The sequence below is a fragment of the Crocuta crocuta genome, unplaced genomic scaffold, assembly GCF_008692635.1.
Source record: "Crocuta crocuta isolate KB4526 unplaced genomic scaffold, BGI_CrCroc_1.0 scaffold20, whole genome shotgun sequence".
NCBI classification, from domain to species: domain Eukaryota; kingdom Metazoa; phylum Chordata; class Mammalia; order Carnivora; family Hyaenidae; genus Crocuta; species Crocuta crocuta.
The window spans coordinates 6050131-6076209 of NW_027527932.1; the positions used below are offsets into that span (position 1 = coordinate 6050131).

The window sequence follows — 26079 nt, forward strand, 5'->3', positions numbered from 1 at the left end:
CGCCGCCGCCGCCGCCGCCGTGGGGGACCTGAGGGACGGGAGGGGCGTGGTACTGCGAGTGAGGAGACGCGAGCCCGTTCCCGGGGGCGCTGCTCAGCATTCGGTTTGGCTGATCCATCAGATGCATCTTTTGCTGTTCGTACTGGTTATAGTGATCGAAGTGGGTCAGCTTGGTTTGATTCTGATTCGTGGGGGGGTGATGGAGGGAGGGCTGCAAGGAGGCAAAGCCTTGGTCTATCGGCATCTGCTGACCCATGGGGTTCACTGGATTTTCGGGGTAACCACACTCTCCGAGGCCTTCGAGGCCCTCGCTGAAAATATTCCCATCCTCGCCAAAAAGACTCATCATCCCTGGATCCGCCATCTTCTTCCCGCGCGCGGCCCCCCCAGCCCACAGCTCAGGAACGTGTCTGTGCTCCGCCTCGCTGAGGTGTGTGTCCTCAGAGCCTATAATCCTGAACTAATCGTCTTCATGTCATTCCGCATTTCTTTAATTCTCTTGGACCCTGCCGTGTCAGGCCAAGTCTGGATATAGGTCCTGGAAGAGAGTGGGGGGAGGAGGGGGGGCAGGGGGAGGGAGGAAGAAAACAAAGAATTAGGAACAAATGATAAAAACCTGCCAGTATTTTTATGCATTTGATTTTGGTCTCCACCGACAATACTAATCTAGCCCCCTCGCTGGGCTGTATTTTATAAATCTAGTTCACTTTAAGAGAAAGTCATTAGCTTCTACCAGAAGCGTTATTATGATCGGTTACTTAGAAAGCAAGCAAAACACTAACCTTAACCTTAAATTAATCCATTCACTGCACTTCCTAGCGCTCCATTCTTGGATGGAACAGAACAAAAGAACACAACATGAAGCAGCAGCAGCTGCCACAGCAGGAAAGCAGATGTATGAATATAGCCGAGCAGCCCATCTGCTGAACTAAAGCCCTGGAAATGCTCTGGTTACCAACAGCCCGCCCTTCACCTCATTCCCCTGAGCAGTGTAATCAGATGAGCAGCCGCGGCACCGAGGGCTGTGAAAAGCTCAACTTAGTTAAATTGACTAGAGGATTATACAAATACCAAAAACCAGTCATTTCGTACAAATTAGGTATTTACGGCCCCACAGACAAGCACGCAACGGCGACGGAGGCGTCGAACAAGAAAGTGTCCTCGGCCGTGTTCAAACGAGGGCGCGCCCTTGGTGGCGCTGGAAAGCAAGGTCACAAACGGGACGATAAATTCGTAACTCCTTCATGTTTGACGGCAGAAATACACGAGATGCAGAAAGACCCCAGAATACAAGCTGTCGCTCCCCAGGAGGGCCGATTTCACTCGTGGCTCTGGGCCCGTGGCACCCGGCGGAGAAGCCCAATCACAGGTCGTCATTCACCGGCAGGCGCCCCGCTCTGAGGACGGACCCAGAGCCCATGTGACCACTCGGAGCACCTGCAGCTGGACGGGTATGGGCAGCTTCGAGAAGGCGACGGTGCTCACCAGAGAGACCCAGAAACTTTCCCCCAAACTGGTCGAAACTGGAAATTACTTTAACAGAATAAAGTTCAAAATACCCGTGCAGGCTTCACCCTTGCCTTGACCTCTGCTGGGAGCGAGCCAGCAGGGGGAACGCGCACGGTCAGCGCCGCGTCTACAGCACGAGTGCGCGCGGCCTAACGCTCAAACGGCTCCTGACAGACCTTGCGTCTGACTAGAACGACCAATTTCAAGAATGCTTCACCCATCGAAACAGGAAAGCGTTTTTGTTGAATGCTAATTAAATCAACGACCTAATAAAGAACTAATTCACGCAGGAAAAATGTCCGAAATCTTAAACATCTTTGGAATTTAACTCATTTTTCTCCCTCTTTCATAAGCACGTTAAGCATGCGCGATATGCCCAGCTTGGAGAGAGCGGGACTTTGGTGAAAGATTTCAAAAGTGATGTTCCAAACAGGCTGAGTCACAGGCTCAGAGTCTGCTGAGCCCCTTCCCCACGCGCGTGGGCACGAACGATGGGCGACCCGCACGCTGAGAACGCACCAGAGAAAGAGGAGCCCCCGTTCCTGAGTGTTCTGCGCCAACATATTCCCAACAAGGGGAGACTTCTGCTTACAGAAACCGTAAACAACATCGCTGTTCACTGTCAGAACTACAGACGCAACACCTGAGAAGGTCCCCAGGTCTGTAGTTTCCAGGTGACAGCTGTCAGCTAAAGTCAAAGGTCTCCTCACTCCGCCGCTAACTGCCATGAATTTTCTGATCGACTTTCTCAAAACAGAGGTCAGAAGGGTGAGACTAAGGTGGGCGTGAAAGCCGTTTTAGTTACCGACACGCTGCTTTACTACACAACTACCTTCAAATCCAAAATAAAGAGAAGCAGAAATTTCCGGTGCCAAGTGAAACAAATATTTATAAACTGAATTTACTCCCCAACAGCCTCAGCAGTCAGTATTCATTTATGCAAGACTCATTCTAGCTTTCAAGGAAATAAATACTGGAATGGACTTGATGAGAGCGTAAACCAGCCGTGCCGACTAACCGCTTACCAAAAGAACCTTTCAAATTAGCTTAAGGAAGGTAAGGTCTACTTATATACATGGATGGCCTTGTTTTATAGGATAACGGCTCCACTCTCCCGGGCTGCCCATGTGTCACGGGAAGCACCACTACCTGACTGCATGGGGGTCCCAGCCAGCTCGTGGGGAGGGGGGGAGCACCCCAGGGGGAGGGAATGGCCTGGTCCACGGAGCCCGGAGGCACACCAGCCTGGAGGAGCAGCTATGGAGCTGAGCTGACTGTACCAGCGAAGGCTGAGCAGAAAGAGAAAAAGAAAAAAGAACTGGCCTTACAAGCCTGGGAAGGAACAGAACAGAGCACTCACCGAGAGTCAGTGATCCTATCTGACACAGACGGGCTTCCAGGCCCCCAATCTTTTCGACTAAGAGTCCATTTCACAGCCACAGGTAAATGTGCCACCCACCACCACCGAGACCACCGGGGGAGGGGGGGGCTCTGGGCATGGGACTCAAAAACTATGCCTCGGGGCTGTCACCGGTGATGGCTGCTGCTTGCTCAGACAGCCACCACCGCCTTCCTGCCCCTTTTCTGACCTCAAGACTTGGCTGGGAACTGTGCTAGGAATCCATCTGGTCGCTGGATTTCATATTTCTGATCTGAGCTAATCTAATTAATTTATTTGGTCTTTTTTAATTTGATCAGGTCCATTTGCATGCCCACTTTTCCCAGTCACAGCTGCAGCATCTAATTTTGTTTCTAGCAAAGATGCTCATTTAAAACTCTTTTTTGGAGGTGGGTTGCCCCCTTCCCTGCACTCGGTACCTACATTTTCTAGGTTTACCTACGATCAGCTGTTCCATGAGCCATCAAATTGGAGCCATCAGTGTCATTTTAAATTTTGTATTAGCCACATTTAAAAGTAATCAAAGGAGAGTGAAATTATTTTTACTAATTTTCATTTAACCAAATATATGCAAAATACTATCACTTCCACATGTAATCAACATTAAGAAAAGAATAAGACTTTATACTGTGTGGTACTGAGTCTTTTGAAACCCAGTATGTANCATGCTGTCTCTCCCTTTCTCTCTCAAAAATAAATTTAAAAAAACATTTTTAAAACAAGAGAGAGAGAAAGAAACCCAGTACGTGTTGCACACGGCATGTCTCTGTTTCTACTAGCCACACTTCACGTAAAAATGTGCACGTGGGGGCAGTGGCTACGGCACTCAATGGCCTAGTTGCAGATTATTAAAAAGAATCAGAAATACAAGTTGTCAGTGTTATGGAATAATTCTCATAATTATCACGGGTTACTCAAGATGTACTTACGTTTGATTTGGCTTTAAATAAAAATCAAGCTAAATCTCAAATCGCACTTACTTATTCAAACTATCTTTACTGATCACCTACTTGTGACCTAGGGATTGGTCTAGAAACAGCTCAGTGAATAAAAACCAGCAAAATCCCCTTGTCCTCATGGAGCCCACCTGCAAGTGACAAACCTTAAAAAGAAGAAGATTCAGAAAATTTTGGATGTTATTTTATAAAATACTTCTTGGGAATTTACGATGACAAATATTTAACTACGCGTGATATTACACACTAAACAGGCCAGAAACATACAGGGAAGACAGAGTAACGTGAGCTCCACTCAGTGCGCTGCTGGCATGTGTTTTTGGAGGCGAGGACGACAGTGCAGGCGTCTGGGCGGGTGACGAGGGCTCCACGGGACGGCGCAGCGGACACTCACCGGGAAACCGACGAGGAAAAGCTGAGAGCTGGCAAGTACTCTGGAGACCTTCTAATCCAAACCCGCTTTCTCTAACAGAATAAAAAACCTTTCTGTAGACTGCGAGAAGCAAACACCTTCTACAAAATATTTTCAAGATGGAATGACTCCCAAAGACGAAAGAGAAACGTCCAGAAGGAACGGCAGCTTACCAGCAAGCGCAGCTTATTAAAGGCCTAAGTTGGGTCTGTCTTATTCAGAGATCAGTCACTAAACTGTGCAGACAGTTTAGTGCAAACTAAACTAACTAAAACAAACTTCTTCTGCAAACAGAAGAAGAGTTTCCTTTCAAACCAACGTTCCTAATTATCCCATCTATAACTTGGAGGAAGCAAATGCGTATTAGTGCCTTGAGGCTACTGGGCAATTTGGGGGTCAACACTCAGGATGAAAACTAGGCAGAGCTCAAAAACAAGTGAGCAGCACACAGAGAATCATGGCCGAAAGCAAAGGGTGTCCAACAAACCAAGCTGAGAGAAATAAGTCGTGCAAATATATATATTAATATTTTGAAGTGAATCTCTTGACTTCCAAAACTTACATAAACAAGCCTAACGACGTTGCTCTTCCCAAAGTAATCCGGCATTTCTGCAGCCACGGTGCAGTTTGGTATCACAGTGACCTGGGACACTGGCAAGGAAGTGAGTGAACACAAAACACAGTCACGTGCCAACGCCTTCCCCAGCGCAACCACTTTTCATCCAGCTGTGCCGGCAGCATGCCGTCCAAAGGAAACCTTTTTCATCACTACCTAACACATGGGCAAGCGTGGATTCAAGAGAACTGCCTTTTGGTTGGTGACGACCATTTGGGGTTCTCCAGCTTGATTCGTAATTGTTCTCTTGAAGTGGGTCTCCTGCACCTCCCGAGAGCCTGGGGCCTGTACAATGGCTCCTGGGACCGGGGGAGGCGCGCATCGGCACTGCCAAGGCAGTGGCTGGCAGCTGGGGAAACGCAGGTCAGCGGGGACAGTGCCCATCATCAAGGTCACAAATCGTATCAAAGGGAGGAGGACCCATAGCTGACGGGTGGTCACTCAAAAGACCAAGGGCTCAGCGCCACTGAATAACCATATTCATGGCTCTGCTGGGTCACGAGGCCTGTGGACATCAGCGCCCACTAACGCTCCCGAGAGCCACTCAGGAAAGCAGAAAGTCTACCCAGGCCAGGGCTCGCTGCGGAGAAGGAACTACCCAATAGACGGCGACCCAGATAAGGAATCGAGAGATGCTTCCAAGTCACCGCTAGTCAGTTCCAGATCGGCCTCACGGACCAAATGGTGCCCTTCCTGAACGACCCAGCCCTGCCCTGAAAAGACCACACTTTCTTCCTCATTAGTACGTTCGGGCAGTGCCAACCCGCTACGAATGTGCCGTCCCTCACAACAGCCGTTGAGCCACGTGTTGCTCTTCAAATTAAAACGAAACAAAATTTAGAATTCAGTAGCTCAGTCACAGGAGCTACATTTCAAGTGCTCACTATGCATATCTGCACAGTCCATTGTCCATGCAACATTTCCATCAGTGCAGAAAATTCCACGGCCAACTCGACAGCTACTAGGTTTCTTCTTAGAGGTAACACTTTTAGACAGAGACCACATGAGAGAGTAGCAATTCTCTCTAATGAAAATTATTTTCTCCTGTTGGGTGAATTCTTTCAAAGGTCCTTTCAAAGGTCCACACCTACCCCAGGTCATGAAATTCACAGCATTTGTTCCATTTGTCACATTTTATGTTTAACTGACTCTATTTTCAACATACAATTTTTCTCCTTTCTGTAATATCTCCCAACATGTATTTCTATTTATTAACGAGTACTTTTTATTGTGTCAAGAATGATTCTCAACTATACAAAATGCAACACTTAGGAATGATTAACTTCATAATCCTTTTCACTTACAACTGCCATATTACCATTGTCCTTTAGTGAGATACCTGCAAACTTAACTTTTACAACCAAGAATCCACATAGCTATATAGTAAGGCCACTATTTTTCTCAGTGGCTTTGTGCATTAATTTTAAAAAAATTTTTTAATGTTTTTTTGAGAGGCACAGAAAGAGACAGAGTGTGAGCGGGTGAGTGGCAGAGAAAGAGGGAGACACAGAATCTGAAGCGGACTCCAGGCTCCGAGCTGCCAGCACAGAGCCCGATGCGGGGCTTGAACCCACGAACTGTGAGATCATGACCTGAGCCGAAGTTGGATGCTTAACCGACGGAGCCACCGAGACATCCCTGTACATTCTTTTTATTCTCTATTTTATTGGAAGAAAAAGATATAAAGAGAACAAAGAAGTATTCAGAGTGTTTCAAAAGGTCTATGTTGGTCCAAGCACCATATGAAAAAAAATTAAACCAAAGAAAAAAAGAAGAATTACATTTACACAGTTAGCTTCCACTTACAACACGAGATAACCCCCAAATATGCTGATACTAATTGAAGAGATACGTATTTTTTATAGGAAAAACTGTGCTCAGGATCAATGTTGTACAGAGTGATGCTATGTGTTACATCAGCATCCCCCATGGCAGCAATACTAACTCCATCCACCCCTTTGACCCAGCCAAACAACGGGCAATACCCTCTATCCTTCCCATCATCCATTCATTTAAAAATATTTAATGAGTGCCTACTTTGCATAACACATTTACTGGACACGGGGGACACAGAGCTGACAAGACAGGCGTGGCCCCTGTCCCGTGCAGCTTGCTGTTCTAACCAGTGCCCCACCCACCTCCGACATGTTCCACCCGCCAACTGACCTGCTAACTCTGCCTCCCAGTTACCCCCGAGTCCGCCTCTTCCTCTCAGTCCACAGCATCTCTGATGGAGTCAGGCCTTCCTGTGTTAGTCAGGGACACATTAAAGTCCAACGGTCTCTCTCTCCCAAGTCAGGTCTCGACAGGTTCACACAGCTGAAGAGCTGAATGAATGATCTTCCAAAACACAAAACACACCATGTGTCTCCCCTGATTAAAGTCCTTAGAGGAGTTTCCATAGCTTTCCATCAAGTCCCAACGCTCCAGCGTGGGTGGAAGGCACTTCATAATCAGAACCCTGAATTCTGGCTTCCCCGATCCCCACCCTGCCCCCGAACGTGCACAAACGCCCGGCCTAGGTCTGTGCACCCACAGGAAGTTTACCAACAACCAACCGTCCGTTCAGCCCCTCGCACCGTCCGTCCTGGCCTCTGCACCTGGCGCCTTACCCCTCGCTGTGCAGTCCAGGCTCGTTTTCATCTCCGTTCTCCTGGTACCACCCGTCTGGGGGAACCTCCTGGCCCTCAGCCCGGATTCTGAAGTCCTCCCCAGTACTGGCGCTGCACGGAGGGAAGGGCTGCAAAAGCACCAAGCACTTTCTTGCCTGCCTCTCCCCCCGCAGATGAGAGCCTCGCCATCGCAAGGGGGTCCTGGGCCCTCCTGGGGAGCTGGTGAGAGGTGCAGAATCCTGGGTCCTAACCCAGACCTCCTGACCCAGAGATCTGTGTTTTATTAACAAGGCCCTCTGCTGATTCCTGAGCCAGTGAAAATCTGGGGAGCCCCGCTGGGACCCCGCGCCTCCTCACATAACACGAGAGTGAATAACCAGCAGCAAGTAACTCATCCCAAAGAATTACAGAGTAGGTAACACAAAGACATGCTATCTTAGACTTTAAGGAAAGCCTGGGCATTCCTAACAGACAAGAAACAATACTAATACTGACCTCATCCAAAGAATTATGAATTAGTGACAGAGTTTCATTTGTAATGGGTTCCAAGGAGTGGACATCTATAAGCGGTTTCATTTTAAAGATATATCCATCTGCTTGCCAATCACTTTGCATGACCAAAAAAACAAAAGAACAAAACAAAAAGCAACCCGCAGCTGGCATTAATAACTAATGCTACATTACATAACATGCCATTTCACAGGCTTCTTGCAGAAACCTTTCAGTTATTTCTACATCACTTTGAGAGTCTGGATATTCTGAGATGCCTTTCAGATAAAGATGGGGTTTTTTTCTATATAAGGTGCTGGGGCCAATGTTTTCCTTCAAGGCAACTAATGAAACAGCACTCAGCTCACAGCTCACACCAGGCACACAGCCACAACACTAATTTATTTTTTCTAAATTGGCCAAAAGGCGCATCCTGTCTCCTATAGAAGTTGTATCACTAAACCACAGAATCATGGAAATCAATGCCCTTTAGAGAACAACCTCTACACCCTGCAAGTCCACATGGAAATACCACTCTCTGAAATTAGCTCCTTCAAAGACTAAGCCCACCGAGAAGGTGGCCAGCTGATCTGCTCATCCCCCCCCAGACGTAAGAAGAACACATGTAGGGTGACCTTCTTTCCGTACACAACTTCACATGGGCCAGCAACAGACCACTATACATTCTAAAAGCACTCAGAGTATTCAACATAATGTGGCAAAGAAGAACACATATACACATCTATACACGCCACATGTGTAAGATATGTGTCTCTGCAAACTGTGCAATCTATCCCAGAATTTTTAAATTTATTTATTTTGAGTGCGGCGGGGGGTGGGGAAGGCGGGGAGAAGCCTAAGAAGAATCTATAACTGTGAGCACAGAGCCCAACGCAGGGCTTGAATCCATAAACCTCAAGATCATAACTTGAGCTGAAATCAAGTCAGACGCTTAACTGACTGAGCCACCCAGGTGCCTCTATCCGGTATCGTTTTAATGTTATCTTTTTTTTTTTTCTAATGTTTATTTTTGAGAGAGAGTGAGAGACAGAGCAGGAGCAAGAAAGGGAAAGAGAGACGGAGGCAAAGAATCCGAAGCAGCTCCCGGCTCTGAGCTGTCAGCACAGAGCCCGACGTGGGGCTCGAACCCACAAACTGTGAGGTCATGACCTGAGCCAAAGTCGGAGGCTTAACCAACTGAGCCGCCCAGGTGCCCCTTTTCAATGCTATCTTAATTAATTTTATTATAGATGAGAAGAAAACAGACAGACACAGGTCCAGAAATAGGTAAATGGAATTTTTTAAATGTAATTTATTTGGGATAGGGAAAAATTAAACTTCAGAAATGTACTTCAATCCCCCAGCAAGGATGTTTGACATGCAGGCCAATGGAAGAGGAATATAAATTTTACAAATTTGGTGATTGCTGGTACGTCCTGCTTAATATCGTAAAATATCTCGACATAGTTTAAACAAACAAAACATGGTTGATCTATAAAGGCAAATGATTCCACGTATTTATTAGCATAATAAAAAGTCATCATTTAAAAATACACTGCTCTATTCACTCTATCTAGACCTATTTCAAACAACTGACCACACGCACGCGCCCGCCCCATCTAGGTGATGTCAGGCCTACAGAAAGTGAGAAGAGACTAGAAGGAGGGAAGGAAGGAGCCGCCTGGGACCACCCTCCGTCGAGGAGGGCCCTGCCAGTCAGACTCCTATAAGCTGACCGTGAAGCACTGGAGGATGCCGAGGGGCTGGAAAAGAAGGCCGAGAGCCAACTGCTCTCGTAAGAACTGCGCGCTCTGTGTATTTACTACAGTTGCCCCTGATGAACGGATCTGACAATCGCCTACATTCTTTTGCATTTTCGAGGGTTCTAAAAAGTTGAAAAGAGGATCTTGTCTCATATTCCAGAAGGGGGTTTAAAACTCCCCAGTTCTGTACCCAACTCCGCCTGGTTTGAAATACAGGGCAAGAAAGGTTGTAGTAAACAGCCTTCTCTGACACACACTACCCGCATTCTTTTCCTTAGAGGAGGGAGCGCTGCCACAGCTGAAAATCCTGTGTCTGTTTTCTCTGCCAGAGCAGAGCACATGCGACGAGAAGCCTGAGCCATCGTGAATAGCCCTGAGCACAGAGACAGGCAGAGTGCCACAGGAGGAGGGGAGAAGTCATACGGTAACCTGGGAGGTGTTTTAAGATCCCGTATTTCATGCAAGAGAGGAATACACTGGAATGAGAAAAGCCTAAATTTCCATCAGGAAAGCAAGCAATAGAAGAGCGACACAGAGCTGCAAAGCAGGGCCGAAGCAGCGGTCGTTGGAAGAGGATCAGAAAAGTTATTTCGGAAAACTGCACGTACACTCAAAAAGGTAACGGTGCAGGGGGGAAGGGACGGAAACAACTGTAACTTACTCGGGGACTGCAGCATTAAATTTCTCCCTCAGCAGAAACGATATCTGACAAAGTCAGTGGAAGTGTCTGGAACGTGCAGTTAAGAGCTTCGCATCCGTGGTTCCGTGATCACTGACATGACGAAGCGGGGACCGTTCTCTCGGTGCCTATGACACTTGATGTGAACGTGAGGAGGTTCTACAGCACCACGGTCATCAGCACTACTTGATCATCAAAACTGTTCTAAAATGTAACTACTGATAATCAAAACTATCAATTTTGTGCAGCTAAGTAAGCCTGGTTTTAGCAAAGTTAAATGTCTTCATTCCTACTGGCACGTAAGAAAGCACGACAGTGTCACCCACAGACTCTGTAGCACTAATTTTATGTTTTCCTGCACCCACAGCAAAGGCTCAGCCCTAAACTGGCCCCTTTCCTCATTACCCAGAAATTTTCTGAACTTCTTTCCCCAATTAGCTGAGCACTGTAGGCAAAACGAGATATCTTTTATGTTATTCTAAGAAAATTATTTCATAAGCCTAAATCTGCCCCCCCTGCAATTACAATACACTCTGTAACAAACTCTGTTGTTATTTTACTATAAAGCGCCTTACTACTCTATGCTGTTGAACGCTGACTCTAATGACCCACTTCTGACTCACGTATTCCTCCTAAAAATCACTTCATTAACCAATTCTAATGTTAAGTACTTTTTACACGAGTGTACAAGATTCCTGATAACAGGACAGCGTTCTTACAGGTAAAATTTACATTTCAGTTTTGAAAATGGATCCTACTAACGTAGTTCTAAATTCCTACCTTGTGTTCATTTTGATCCTAGATCAATATGAAGTTCACCTCAAGTTAGCAAGTAAAAGAGAATAAAATGTAAGAAAAGGCAAAGTGAGAAAGGGGTTACTATCCAGTGTGACACTCGTTTCCCATAATGAAGACGATCAAGATCATTTAAGGCTACCAATGAAATCTCATCACTGAATGTGGTATCTGGTTTAACAAAAAAAAATACAAAAGGAACTGCTCAGTTTAAAATACAGAGTCTCGGGGAGCCTGGGTGGCTCAGTCAGTTAGGCATCCGACTTTGGCTCAGGTCATGATCTCACGGTGTGTGGGTTTGAGCCCCGTGTTGGGCTCTGTGCTCACAGCTCAGAGCCTGGAGCCTGCTTCCGATTCTGTGTCTCCCTCTCTCTCCGACCCGCCCCAGCTTGCATTTCTGTCTCTGTCTCTCTCAAAAATAAACAAACATTAAAAAAAAAATTTTTTTTAACAGTCTCCTAACAGCCTCAGGCTGCTGCACCCACTTGTTGGTATGGTTTTAGTGAATTTAACTAGTATACACCGCTTGCCAATAAAATGATGATGCAGCTAAGGAAATCTAAATAAAGTCTCATCATGATACTACACCCACCCCCGTCTCATGCTCCCTCCCCCATATTCGTTATATCTCTGAACATACCAAAATCTCTATTTCATGACCATTTCTCAGAAATAATTAGCAAATATTCAGAGTTTTTCCTATATAACAATTCTGGAGAATATGAATAAAGGTTTCTAACCATGCTACCAAGAGTTTGTGGCCTTTAAAAAACAGTGGCTCTGACAAACATACCAAATTTCTTTTATTTATCTTGAGAGAGCAAGTGAGCGCGCACATGTGCTCAGCAGAGCGGGAAGGGCAGAACAAAGGGAGAGGAAGAGAGACAGAATCCCAAGTAGGCTNTGAGCGAGCGAGCGCGCACATGTGCTCAGCAGAGCGGGAAGGGCAGAACAAAGGGAGAGGAAGAGAGACAGAATCCCAAGTAGGCTCCACACTGAACCCCACAGGGGACTGCATCCCCTGACTGTGAGATCAGCACCCACGCTGAAACCAGGAGCCAAACAAACGGAGCCACCGGCTGCCCCACAGATGTCAAATTTCTTAAAATAGCCTTGCAGAGGAGTGTCCCATTAAACAGAATCCTGCTCTACACTACATTTCCCCGATCGCAAGGTGTACCTGGAAAGGGCAAAAAGTGTTCAGGAAGACCACATAGCTCAAGTTTCCACTTCAAAAACATACTCCCAAGCCCTCTGTGCTCCAGGCTGGGCACCTGTCGAGATCTCTGCATAGTCAACGACCAACATTCCTTAGCACTAAAATTAAAGTGGGGAGATTAAAGCTTTTTTTCTCACCATGATAAAGGGAAAAGTTCTAAAACACCATTTGGTATCTGGCTTAGATCATCAGTACCCAAATAACTTTTACTGGCTGCATACGAACTTGGTAGGTAGCAGCTTTTCACCTATCAGAAAAATTTATAACTTCTTTGTAGGATGAAGTTAAACTTTTTGTTTTTGCTTTTCAATTTTCCATTTTTGCATATATTTTTATTCAAATCAATGATGTCCTGTTGAAAAGTGAACTAGCAAATATATACATTTCACTACTTCTTTCATTGTAAACCATGTAAATCTCCCCCACTGTATCTTTATAAATGTGCCCAAGGTGCCCAGAGTCATAAGTTCATTAACACCCTGTATTTTATGTCTATCACTTTGTATCCCCAACGCCAGACCCCGTGCCTCAGTGGAAGGAATTAGCCACTGTGTAACCGGTATCTCAGTAGGTCACTAATGCCCCCTCCTCCCACCACAAAATGTAGGGGAGTCAATAAGCTGTACTGTGTCCCTAAGGTTTTATTCACACAAGGGAAGAGAGAGACTTGGGTTGGGACAGGGAATTAAAACATCTCCATTTCTCCACTGATGCCATGCCGTCTAAAAGGGGAGGCGCATCCTGGTAACAATTTTCTCGTTCTTCAACTCCCTGTTTGTGTAATGACCTACTCCAGCCTTCAGAATGAACCTCCCCAAACAATGTGGTCTGGCATGTTCCCCATCAACAAGGTCCGAAGAACCCAGCAACCTCTTCTCCCCACTCTACATTCTACCTACACCGTGGGTGCCCAAGAGACAAATGCATTGAGGGCACCAGAGTGGCTCAGTCAGTTCAGTATCCGACTCTTGGTATCGGCTCAGGTCATGACCTCACAGTTCATGGGTTCAAACCCCAAGTCGGGCTCTGTGCTGCCAGCCTGGGATTCCCTCTCTCCCTCTCTTTCTGCCCCTGTCCTATTTATTCTCTCTCTCTCTGTCTCAAAATAAATAAAAACACTGTAAAGAAAGAAATGCATGAAATGCTATTTATTGCTTATTATATTTGAACTCCTTTTCTCCAAAAAATCCAAAGTTCTCTGCACACTGCCTTTTCATATATTTCAAGTTCCGTCCATATTTACTAACAACCTGATAACAAGTATCAGTAAAAACCATGATGTTACCTGGCATCTACAAACAAGAAGATTTCTGAAATAAATGTTGATTGTTAATTCACTGGGCCCCTTGGGTTCACAGCTTGTATTTAAGCATTTCAGATGGAAAGCCAGTATGAAACAAGTACCCGTGTGAATATACTAAAAATAACTGCTTCTTGATAAATCAAAATCCTATTTTAATAAAATTATGTTCCCACCTTATAGTGTTCTTACGTCTTCATGTAAGTATACTTTGAGCTCTTGAGCTTGTTTTTGTGAATTCCTCCTGACCCCTCCAGTAGTATCAGCTAGAATTTTGTTGTTCTTGGCAAAGTGTTTTGGTGGAGATAAGAACAGAACACCGAGAAGCACACAGGCACCTTCTCGTTAGCCCCATGCAGCTATTTCAATGAACGGAAATTATGTCGAGTTTCAAATCCACTTCTTCTGTCACACTAGCCACGTGCAAGCGCATGGCAGCCCCACGTGGCTTGGGGCCAGTGAACAGGACGCAACAAACAGAGCTCTGTTGAGTTTTCCTCATGGAAGACGGAGGACCCTACCCGGGCAGAGGCCTAGCGGGCCAGCAGGAGACAAGCGGGTGGAGGGAAGCAGAGAGGACTGAAAAGCCCCTTCCTGAGACTGAAGGAAATAGCATACGCTCGGATGTCTGCAAATACCTCACTGTGGCCTCACTTAAGTGGAGGCTGGGTTTCAAAGGGCCTTATAATTCATTCTGAATTCACGGAGGAGTCACTCTCCAGGGTTTAAGCCACTTTGCTTAGGAAAGATGTGCGTTTTGGAGGACTTCCCCTTGCTGACATGTGGGTCAGAGATGGGGAGAGCTGGAAGCAGTACAAGACTAGGGCCAAGAAGCCCAGTTTCAAGGATCTCGAATTCAGGTAATTCAGGTAGAAGATGATGGTGCAGCAAAAAAGGAGAGGGACATGGGGCGCCCGGGTGGCTCAGTCGGTTAAGCGTCCGACTTTCGCTTAGGTCATGATCTCGCGGNCTCAAGGTACAGAGCTACCCGACCGTGTGACTCAGCCTCTGACTGGATGCTGGAGGAGGAAAAAGACTCCAGCATGACATGACTCTGGCTCGGGCAACTGAGCAGAGGGTAATACCGATCACCGGAACACTGGGACCAGAAGAAAGGCAGCGTGTATACGGGGTGGAGGCCGGGTGTAGAAACGATCCACACAGAGCCGTCCAGGAGGCCACACTATATAAAAGTGACGAGCTCAACAGAGAAGGCTGAGCTGAAGATATGGCTGTCTGGGTCACTGACAAACAGAAGGAAGGCAAAGCCTCGGAGCCGATAAGATCATCCAGAAAATATGTTTAGTGATAAGAGAAAACAAGGGGAGAATTCTGACGATCACCAACACTTACAAGGCCAGGAGAAGCGTCAGCCAGCAAGGCAGAAGCGAACACCAAAATAAACAAGAAAAGCCTTAAAAAGGAGGTGATCAACAGGTTTGAAAGCTATAAAGAACAGTGTCCACCAGACTCCATAGGCGGGTTATCAGTAACTCTGTCAAAAGCAGTTACTGTCGGGGTGCCCGGGTGGCTCAGTCAGGTAACCGTCCAATTTCAGCTCAGGTCATGATCTCACAGCTTGACTCAAGGGTTTGAGCCCCACGTCGGGTTCCGTGCTGACAGCTCAGAGCCTGGAGCTTGCTTCACATTCTGTGTCTCCCTCTTTCTCTGCCCGTCTCCCCACCTCTCTCTCAAAAAGAAACATTTTTTTAAAAAAGCAGTTTCTATGGGGCTCCTGGGTGGCTCAGTCGGTTGGGCGTCCGACTTCGGCTCAGGTCATGATCCTGCGATTCGTGGGTTCGAGCCCCGCATCGGGCTCTGTGCTGACAGCTCAGAGCCTGGAGCCTGTTTCAGATTCTGTGTCTCCCTCTTTCTCTGCCCGTCTCCCCACCTCTCTCTCAAAAAGAAACATTTTTTTAAAAAAGCAGTTTCTACAAAGTAGTGGAGGCAGAGGCTCAAGTGCTCGAGGTAAGCAGGTGATAGGAGTAGAGAAATGCAGAGATGGCGGCCAGCCTCCGGCAGAGGAGGTAAAAAGTGGTCAGCAGTAAGGCCTGGCATCTGTCTACTCAACATGAGAGAAATGGGACTGTGTTCAAACACAAGTCACACAACCCTGGGAAAGGCCCTTAGCCTCTCTGTGCCTCCATAGAAAATGGGGATAAATAATAGCATTTACTCCAAAGCGTTATTAGAATTAAGTGCATTAATATTTGTAAAGCACTTAAAACAGTGCCTACCATGCGGGAAGCACTATATAAGTGTTTTGTTAGATAAAATATGAAACGCTGTCGACAGGAAGAGACATAGATAGCCAGGGGTCCAAGGAGAAAAAAAGGGGGACAATTAAGGGCACGGGTCTCTGAGGAGGGGCCAGGAGCAGGAGAAGACCCACACCCCTCCCGCTGGGACAAGCCAAAGGATGGGTACAGGTGCAAAGTTAACAGTAAGCGAATGTGGTTTCAATCCCATGGCTTTGAGTGGTTGTTCCATTTCAAGAGAGGCAGGAGTCAGGAGGTGTAAGTTGGAAAAAACAAAATTGAAGAAACAAGTAAGTGGAAAGACACGACTGTGCTCATGGACTGGAAGGATTAGTGTTATTCAAATGCCCACACCACCCAAAGCTATCAAAATCCCAATGGCATTTTTCACAGAAATAGAACAGACAATCCCAGAATTTGTGTGGAGCCACAAAAGACCCTGCTACTAACAGACCAAAGTGGCCTGTTCGCAGGGCACGATGGACCCGCTAAGGCCTGAGACCAACTCTGAAATGACATTGGGTTCCAGATATGAAAACTGCACCTATTTCTAATTCAAGTGAACTACATTAGATGTATTTATAAAGCACTTAACACAGTCCATGGCACATAAATTAGTAGACAATGTAGATGATCAAGTGTTTTCTTCTTTAATGTGAGAAATTTAAATACACAAAATATGTCCACCAGGCTGTGTGGCCTTGATCCAGTTGGTCAGCCTCTCTGGCTCTTGGTCCCTCATCTGTGGGGAAGGGAGGTGGAGAGGTGGCTGAACAAAATGGCACCACTCTAAGAAAACCCCACCACTCTAAGACACTAACCTAGGCACTCGGCAATTGGAAAAATGAGAAGTAGAGCTGTCCTCTTCTGAAATCACACTTCTAGTAAGAGAAAAAAGTTAAAATTCCAAAAAGCACAGACAGTTGATTTTAAAAAAGACTATACAGATAAACTGAACACACATGTATTATATAAATAATCCAGTAAGTCTAGAGTTACTACTCTACAGGATTCATTCTGAATTCATGGAAAAGTAAATCACTCTAAAAGTTTTAAGCTATGCTATTTAGAAAGATAGATATTTTAGAAGGAATCCGCCCCCGCCTCCCCCCGCCACTGACACACACACCTCACCAGGCATTCGCTCGCAACGCCATCACGGGGCATCATAGGGATCCCTCCGCTTCAGCCCACCTAGAGAAAGAGCGCTCAGGGCAGGGGGTACCTGTGGGCACCTCTCTACCAACAAGGCCTCAGGGTTGCCAGGGCCTTTCCTAAATGTCTGAAGTGCTGGTCCAAAGACCACAAGGTCACCCACAGCAAATTTCTCAGAAGAATGAGAGCTCCTGCAATCTTTATTCCTTTTTTTTTTTTTAATATTTTTACTTATTTCTAGGAGAGAGAGAGAGAGAGACAGTGTGAGCAGGGGAGGGTCAGAGAGAGAGGAAGTCACAGACTCTGAAACAGGCTCCAGGCTCTGAGCTGGCCGTCAGCACAGAGCCCGACGCGGGGCTCGAACCCACGAACCGCGAGATCATGACCTAAGGGAAAGTTGGACGCCTAACCGACTAAGCCACCCAGGCGCCCCTCTTTATTCCTAAGCAAGGCTGGCAGCACACAATCTCTCCCTTATCACCAATAATACAAACTCTTGGCCACACAACTGTAATCCTTCTGTTAAAATGAACAATTTAGGGGTTCGGATGTAACACAGCATCTCATTCTTCCCACGTCCCCGTTTGTCTGTTCAATAAACTTGGGTGCAAAGTGACCTCTTTAACTTCCTTTTCCAAAAGCAAAATTAGATGTCAGCTGTCATCACGGACGCTGTAAGTAGAATGTGAGTTCAAATCCCTACTACAATATCATTAATATAAAATATATANCTCCCATCACACACACACACACACACACACACACTTTCATCTTCAAGCCTTGACCTCAGCTTCCACAACTGTTATTAAAAACTTCCATGGGGCGCCTGGGTGGCTTAGTTGGTTAAGCGTCCGACTTTCGCTTAGGTCATGATCTCGCGGTTCGTGGGTTCGAGCCCCGCGTCGGGCTCTGTGCTGACTGCCGGCTCAGAGCCTGGAGCCTGTTTCAGTCTGTGACTCCCTCTCTCTCTGACCCTCCCCTGCTCACGCTCCCTCTCCTAGAAATAAATAAAACATTAAAAAAAAAAAAACTTCCAGAAAAGATCATAGAACATTTCTTTAAAACCTCTCCTTCCCTAACAACCTAATCAGCACATGTCCCCATATCCAGAATCTAGAACGACACTTCTGTGGTCAGTAGGGTTGTATCAGGGAAGCCCACCAGGTCCCCGTCCTGAAGCCCCCTGGGGAGTGGGGAGACCTTGGCCATCAACAGCAGGGCCCTGCGCCTGCTGCCCCTGGGTCACTGAGGCTCATGCTTCCTCCTTTTACTGCCAGCATTTATCACCGACCCTAGGATAGAGCAGATGCACGCACGTGCTTACAGGAGGCATAAAACCAAAGAGCTCTTTTCCATAAATAATCCACAGAAATTGGGGTTTCTAGTTCTTCATACAGAAAGGCAAACTGGAGACACCTGAATGTTGAATTTGCAAATCCCATCAATGGTTTCTGAATCTATCCCAAAGCTTACCTCGCTCGATTGTACATATCCAGTGGCATCGGGCAGAACCCCCTGTACGATTTCACGTCAGCATTTTCTCATCGTTATCTTTTATTGACCACTGTCAAAAATTAAGCCAAAAATCGCCACCTCTCATCCAAGATGAATGCTGCACAATTGTGACGTCTCTTCAACACTTCAGAAGAGCTTAAAACAGCCATAAGGAAGTGAGAAGAGCGGAAGAGCATGGCCAGGGAGGGAGTGGCAGGGAGCAGCATCTAGAAGTCTGGGGAAAACCAGCTGTGAAGCCAACTCGATCTGGCTCGAGCACTTTCTCTACTTCCTGCAAGTTACAGCAGCTCTCTGGCCTCCAACTTCTTCTTGTACGAAAATATGAAAATAAATGTGCCATCACCTCGCTCAAAGGGCTGCTTCAAAGTGATCTCACCGGATGGTCACAAGTGGCCATCAACACGATACCCTGCAACCCAAGGCACGGTTAACGTTCGCTGTTCTCCTGGCATTCTGCACCAGCCTGAGCCTCGCCATCTAGATTTCCCTGCTCCCGCTTCACCCCCAAACACACCAGGCGTGTCCCCAGGAGCTGACAGCACCAATCGCCAATGGCATTACACCAAGCCCTGAGCTCTTCTGCCGTATTAAGAACCAGAAAGTCACAGCCGCAGAAGCCTGTTGCGCCACCAGGGCGGAGGCAGGGTGGGCACAAAGGGACGAGCCGGCTGCAGAGAGCCCCGGGCAGACAGCTCCACGCACGATGAAGGAGACCCTGCTTCATGCGTCTAGGACCTGGGAGTCACAGGACGTGTGTGCTACAAGACTCAAGACCTAATCCAATCACTTGACCTTCCAGGGAAACAGTGAGAAGGTAAATGCTTTGTTCAAGGTCATTCAGCGAGTCAGAGAGACAATGAAGACCCAGCCCTGCAAGACTAGTGCTGGTTCTGCTGTAATAAACACCCTAAACGGCCAAAGAACGCATCCCCTTACTTTGGGTGATGCAACAGCATCCTCTCAGACTAGACAACTGTATGTGTGCTTGGAAAAACGTTACCAGCAAATCGGGGCAATGTCATTTCAAGAGAGTACATCCAAAGAGCATCTAGGGAGTAAGCTCAGGTCATAACTTAAAGCGATTCCTAAGAAGGTAGCATTCTAAAACCGTTCTGTTCTAGCCGTTGGTGTTGTCACTGAATGTGGCGCTGTGTCTCCAGGGTCACTATGCTGAAGGAAACAACATTCATTTGCATAATTTCTGGTATATTAAGTCAACTACGTCATGAGAGTTTTTTTCTTTTAACCAGCAGCGTAGATGCTTCCCCCAAACGTCTCCGAGGGCTAAGCCCTTCTACACACACAGGCATTTACTTGCCCTCTGTGCGTCATTCCTATATGCCCGCATCTTCCTGACAGCGGTTAATGCCATAAAGCCATTCAATTCAAGGTAGATGGAGAGTTTGTGTGACCGAGTTGCAAGGTTTTTCCAAAGAACACCGTTTTTCCTGGGGGGGAAAAACCCACTAACAAACTCTGTTTATTCAGATTTGAGTGTGTAGCAGGCATTTTCTGAAAAATGGACAAAATAATTGTGCTACTTAAGGGAAACCATTACAAGATTTGTTGCCAATGATAAAATTTGGGCTTTCAAGCAAAAATCAGAATTTTGGAAAATCTGTGTCCACCATCATGAACTTGACAGCTTCCCAATACTTGAAGAATTTTTTGATTAGATGTAGTAAGAGAACGAAATAAGTTTTTAAAAGTACTCTATAACGAAACATGTCAACATCTGAAAGATTTATGTAATTCACTGAACCAATATTTCCCAAATTGCCAATGCATGATGTTACAAAACCACACACAGATAAAAGACCCGTTCGAAGTGCAAGATACACCAATGCATTTTCCTGAAACCGAATACAAAAATTTCACTGATATGATTTCAGATTCCACATTGCAACTAACCTTCCAGAAACAACTCCTTATAGTTTCAGGGTAGCATAAAATTATCTAAAAAGGCCATTCAAATATCTGCCCCTTTTCTATTACAAATCTCATGCCAGGTTTTCTTCATGTTCTTCAACCAAAACAACATATTACAGCAGGCAAAATGCAGAACTAGCTATCAAAATCTAACGGTCTTCTCTTGAACCAGGCACAAAAGAGATTTACAAAAACATAAAGAAAAACACCCTTCATTGTCACCAAACTTTTGCTTTGAAAAACATATATTTTTCATAAAAATCATTACTTATATTAACATATAATGTATTACTGGTCAGCAGCATCACTGAAAAATGCAACACAACTGAAAACTCACACATCATACAACATTTCGACATGGCAAAACAAAAACACAAACCAAACCAACAAACAAAAAGACGCTTCAAATATGAAAATATGATGCCCTAGACACGAAGAGGATGGCCACAAGCTTTACCCGGGGGGGGAGAACTTGAATCTCAGTAATTACCACTGCCACAATCACCAAAAAGCCACAGATGTCCTTGACAAGGGGGAGCCAGGATAAGGAGCCACAGACTCTATAACAAAGGCTACTTGGCTAAAATGCCTGGCTTTCCAGAGACGCTGGGGCAGGGAATGCAGAGAAGAGAGAGTTCCAGAGCCCGCAAAGCAAATGACTAGGCAGCGTCCAGTAGAAGAAAGAAGAAAGTACCTTACTTTTGCTTGATAGCTTACTATGAAAATACTTTGGCATTCGGCCATTTGTTCTTTTTTAAAGAACGAGACATTCACACTCCAATTCTCACTGTATTTACACTCCTATTCTGAGTTCAGAGAAGAACCCAAAAGCTTGGTTTTATGTGTATCTTAGCTTCAAGAACCCTAGGAGATAAGCAGTGCAAATAATATCCTATTTACAGATGGTGAAACTGGGTCTTGAGAGTTTAAAAGACAGCCATAGTTGGGTGGAAGACCCAGCATCCCTACCCCAAGTCTCCTGGGCCCTTGTGTGAAATCTCTTCCACACGCCACTGGCACACTTCTTCTCCAAGTGTGGTCCTGCAGCACCAGCGGCAACACCTTGGGGAACTTGCTAGAATGTGACTTCTCAGGCCAGCCCGGACCTGCTAAATTTGAAATTCTTGGGGGAAGACCCAGCAATCTGTATTTCACAAAGCCTTCCGGTCATTCCAGTGCACGAACTGATGGTCTAGAAGCAGTGATGCCGCAGGCAGGCACCCGTCCGCCAGGACAATCGTGTAGATAATGTGAACGAACAACTTGAAGCCAATACAATACAGCTGGACCTTACAAAGCCATCGATCCTATGGGACTCCGGGCGCAACCATATTACTTCACTTAACCTTAATTATCTCCATAAGGGCCCTATTTCCAAATATAGTCACACTGAGACTGGGGCTTCGACATATAAATTTGAGGGGGACAAGATTCAGTCCCTAACCAGCTTCGGAAGGTAAGTGTTCAGGTCCCAGCAAAGGTTGCTGCTGCTGGTCCACGACCTCACCCGCAGAACGCGTGACACGGAGGCTCAAAGAGAAAGAAGTTTACTTGGAAAACAGCAACCGTCGTGGGAATCCCAGCACGGATCCCGAGCAGCCGAGGAAGACCCACGGGGACTTCCCCGGGAACACAGGAGCGAGGGAAAGTCATCGCCCACACTGGTGCCTAGTACTGACCAACCACAGTAAACGTCTACAGAGCCATTCACCTCGTGCCCGACTGTGTGGTAAGGCTACGGTGCGCTCGTTCATTTAATCCGCGTTGCCCCCTTTAGAACAGAAATGGGGGCGGGGGAGGATTTAAAGGTTAAGTAGCCTGCCAAGGAGCCACCCTGCTGGCAAGAGGCAGCAATGGGAATAATCCCCAAGACAGTCTTAACCCCCACTCTCCACTAGAAGGGAGAGAAGAGCACAGGCTCGCATTTGATCTCCAATCAGAGAGCACGATCCCAAGCGCCAGAGGCCATTCAGTACAAAGGGGTACAGGACGGCTATTAAGGAAACACAAAAGACCAAAACATGCAAGCAAGATACTCAACTTTACTGATCATCAACGTGCACCTATCAGATTGGCAACGGACAGTAATGGGCTGAGTTGGCCAGTGCAGAAAAAATGGGCAACTCCCATTCCACTGAAAAGGTTATGAAATGCTGTGGCCTTTCAGGGCAATCTAGGAACACACACCATATAGAAAAAGAACACAGCCTGTGACCCCATGACCATCTTCTCAAGAAATGTATCCTAAAGGTGCATGGCGATGTGTTTGAAGGGCTAATCTTTATGGAAGCACTGTTTTCCATAGTGAAACACTAGAAATGACCTAAATGTCCATTAAAGGAGGACAGGTAAGCGAAGTGACATGGTACAGGATGTCACTGTTTGAACTACTTGAAAAGATAAGGTACAGCCCTATGTATTAATATGAAAAGATCACCCACACTATTCTGAAAAAAGGGAATTACACGTTTAGGATACACTCACAGCATGGAAACCTACCTTCTGCTGAAAGGCCTAGGGGAATAATTAATGTGCCAACATTTACTGGGCATGGGGGCTTGCACTTTCAACTTCCTACACACTTTGTTAGTATAAAATATTTTGGAATAAGCATCCTTACAAACAGCCAGATGTTACGAAAAAAATTCATTAAAATTTTTCCCCGCATGTCAAATGGCTCTAGCCTCCCTCCAAGTTCTGCTAGCTGGGGCCCTCGGCTGGGCTAGCAGAGCTCACAGGGCCTGGACGGTCTCATGGGCAAGCAGGGACCGGTGTGGGGACAAGGACCCCTGCTGTCTGCGCTCAGGATCTGTCCCCGGCTTTCGTTCGCAGGGCTCCCCACAGCAGCCCGCACGTGGCCCGGCACCTGCCCCGGGCACCCCTGTGCTCTCAGGGCCTCCCAATTCCTAGTACAAAGAGCAGATCGAGTAGTGACTCAAAGACGACAAGCGACTGCAAGCATAGCTAACCAATGCTGATAAGGACGGGTCAGTCTGATATTTCACTTTCAAGAGAAANTTAACCGACTAAGCCACCCAGGCGCCCCTACCTACCTACATTCTTAATCGTGGAGGTTCAAAATGAAAGATGCCCAGATTTTCCACATCCCTGCTGTGAAAGATTCAACAGTATTCCAGTCCACCCATCTGAAATCATAATGTAGACACATCCAAATCAAAAAGAAAGTGTGTCATCTCCACAGTTCCCTGCCCCACGAGTGACAAATTCTTTCCCGTTTCCAAAGTGTCACACATTTACTCCACTGATGGTCTCGAATGCAAGACACTAAACACAAACATGTGGTCTGACTTAAATCGGTCAACTTTCACAGCTACTTACTCTACGCGCACTCCCCTCCCCCCCCACCCAAGAGTGACGGTCTCACGACCCAGCCACTCGCATGGCAGTGTGACCACGAAGCACTAGTGAAGTTGGGACTTACATGCTACTGGGTCTCTGTCGAGTCCAGTAACTCCCCTTCTCTAGATAAACAAAATATACAGTGAAATAAAAGTGACACAGTTCTGAGTTCCTAGAAGAGTCCTACACAAAGAGGTGCTGCCAAGTCTAACGACCAACCAAAGTGTTTACATCATAACCAAAGGTAACTAAATGAAAACACTACGACGACGCACATTCCTTCATTTTCAAGCAGGCAAATCCCAGATTTGTAATGTGACAACAAACTAAGGTTAAGAATGGAATTCTAGGGGCGCCTGGGTGGCTTAGTCGGTTAAGCGTCCGACTTTCGCTTNAATTCTAATAGTTTCCTTTTCAAGACAGAACGTAGCACCTTCATCAAGTGACCAAACTAAACATCACGTCACGAGTAAACGAGACAAGAAGTCATGTGTCCCAATGTGGCGCCCTGAGGAAGAAACACCATCACCCATGCGTTTCTCTGGCCTAAAAGGGCTTGACCTAAATCTAAACAGGAGGGGAGGGGCCCTTGGGTCGCTCAGTCGGTTAAGCGACCCGGCTTCAGCTCAGGTCATGACCCTGCAGTTCATGAGTTCGAGCCTTGTGTCGGGCTCTGTGCTGACAGCTCAAAGCCGGCTTCAGATTCTGCGTCTCCCTCTCTCTCTGCTCCTCCCCAGTCTCACTCTGTCTCTCTCTCTCAAAATACAAATAAAACATTAAAAAGCATTTTTCTAAGTACATAAACAGGAAGGGGAAAAATCTAACTCCCTAACAGGTTGCTATTCTGACCATCTCGAAGAGATGGCGGGTTTCTGAAAGCTACTACAGGGCAGCAGTACCGGCTGTCGTCAGGACGTTCTGTCTGCTGTACTCCTGCAAAAGCTTCGTGCCAAAGAGACAAACCGACGACACGTTCCCTCCGATGATGAACTTCCACATACCTGCATGCAGCAAATGCTGACTGAGCACCTGCCCTATATCAAACCCTGTTCTCCGCGCTGGGGGTGCGTCCGTAAAGGTCACAGGCCAGTCCTCCCCTACACGGAGCAGAACTGCATCCGAGTGAGGGTAGAGCCAAACCAAGTAAATAAGTAAAAATAAGTAAGGAAAAGGCAAAACAAGAGAAAAACTAGAGCACGGAAGGGGGACAGGTAGTTTGGAGGAAGGGGTGTGATTTTTCTTCTCATTTTATTTCGGATAGAAAGCCGGGGAGAGGGGAGAGGGAGAGACAAAGAATCCTAGGCAGGGTCCGCGCTCAGCACGGAGCCTGATGCGGGCTCAGTCCCACCACCCAGAGATCATGACCTGAACTGAAATCGAGAGGCGGCCGGACAGCGGACTGAGTCATCGGGGCGCCCCTGAAGGGCTGTGATTTTCAAGCGGGCAGTGCGGGGAAGCCTCGGGGAAAGGACGGTGAGGTGCGGAAGGAAGAAGGTCGCCTGCACACTAGGACTGGTCCCGGGGCGGGGCGGCCAGGGGCACAGGCCTGACCCCCAGCCCCCCACCCCCGCCGGCCCGAGTGTGTCGGGGCAGCCACTGCTCAGGGTGCAGCAGGGAGGGAGGGGCGCCGGGAAGCGCTCGGCGTCTCTGCACTGGGAACGGCCGCGGGGCAAACAGCAGGCGCAGACCCAGGGCCCAGCCTCTGAGGGCCGAGCCAGCAGGGTTTGAAGAGACGGAGCGGAGGGGCCGCGAGAATCCCACGGTCTGCGTCGGGGCCTCCGTGCCGCACGGGCGGTGACAGCAGGCTGCTTCCAGCCCTGGGACGCCGGGTCACCGCGCGCCTCGGTCCTAGACGTAGGCTGTGCAAGGTCAAGGTTCCCACCTTCGCAAATGCAGGAATGAGGCCTGAACTGGGAAGTGGTTGGTCCAAATACAGTAGGTTTGGAAACAAAACAAGAGCCTAGATTTCCTTCCCCAAGGTTAGGGGTTTTTCCATCACATCGTGTAGCTGGTTTTTTGTTTCCCCTTTTTTTTTTTTTTTAAAGGTAGAATGTCGCCACGTACAAACCACGGAAACCGGGGAGCCGAGCTCCGGGCCGTCAGTGGCTCCCCA

At 47.0% G+C, this 26079-nt stretch overlaps 1 protein-coding gene across 1 annotated transcript in view; it reads right to left on the reverse strand.

The window, feature by feature from the left end:
• The window catches only part of CHD7 (chromodomain helicase DNA binding protein 7), a 174955-nt gene that overhangs the window by 126979 nt on the left and 21897 nt on the right, over positions 1–26079 (reverse strand). The window contains 1 exon segment of the mRNA XM_077751816.1: positions 1–538. This exon segment is cut by the window's left edge and continues 18 nt beyond it. Within this exon segment, the coding sequence (XP_077607942.1) occupies positions 1–364 (364 nt within the window). The 5' untranslated portion in view covers positions 365–538.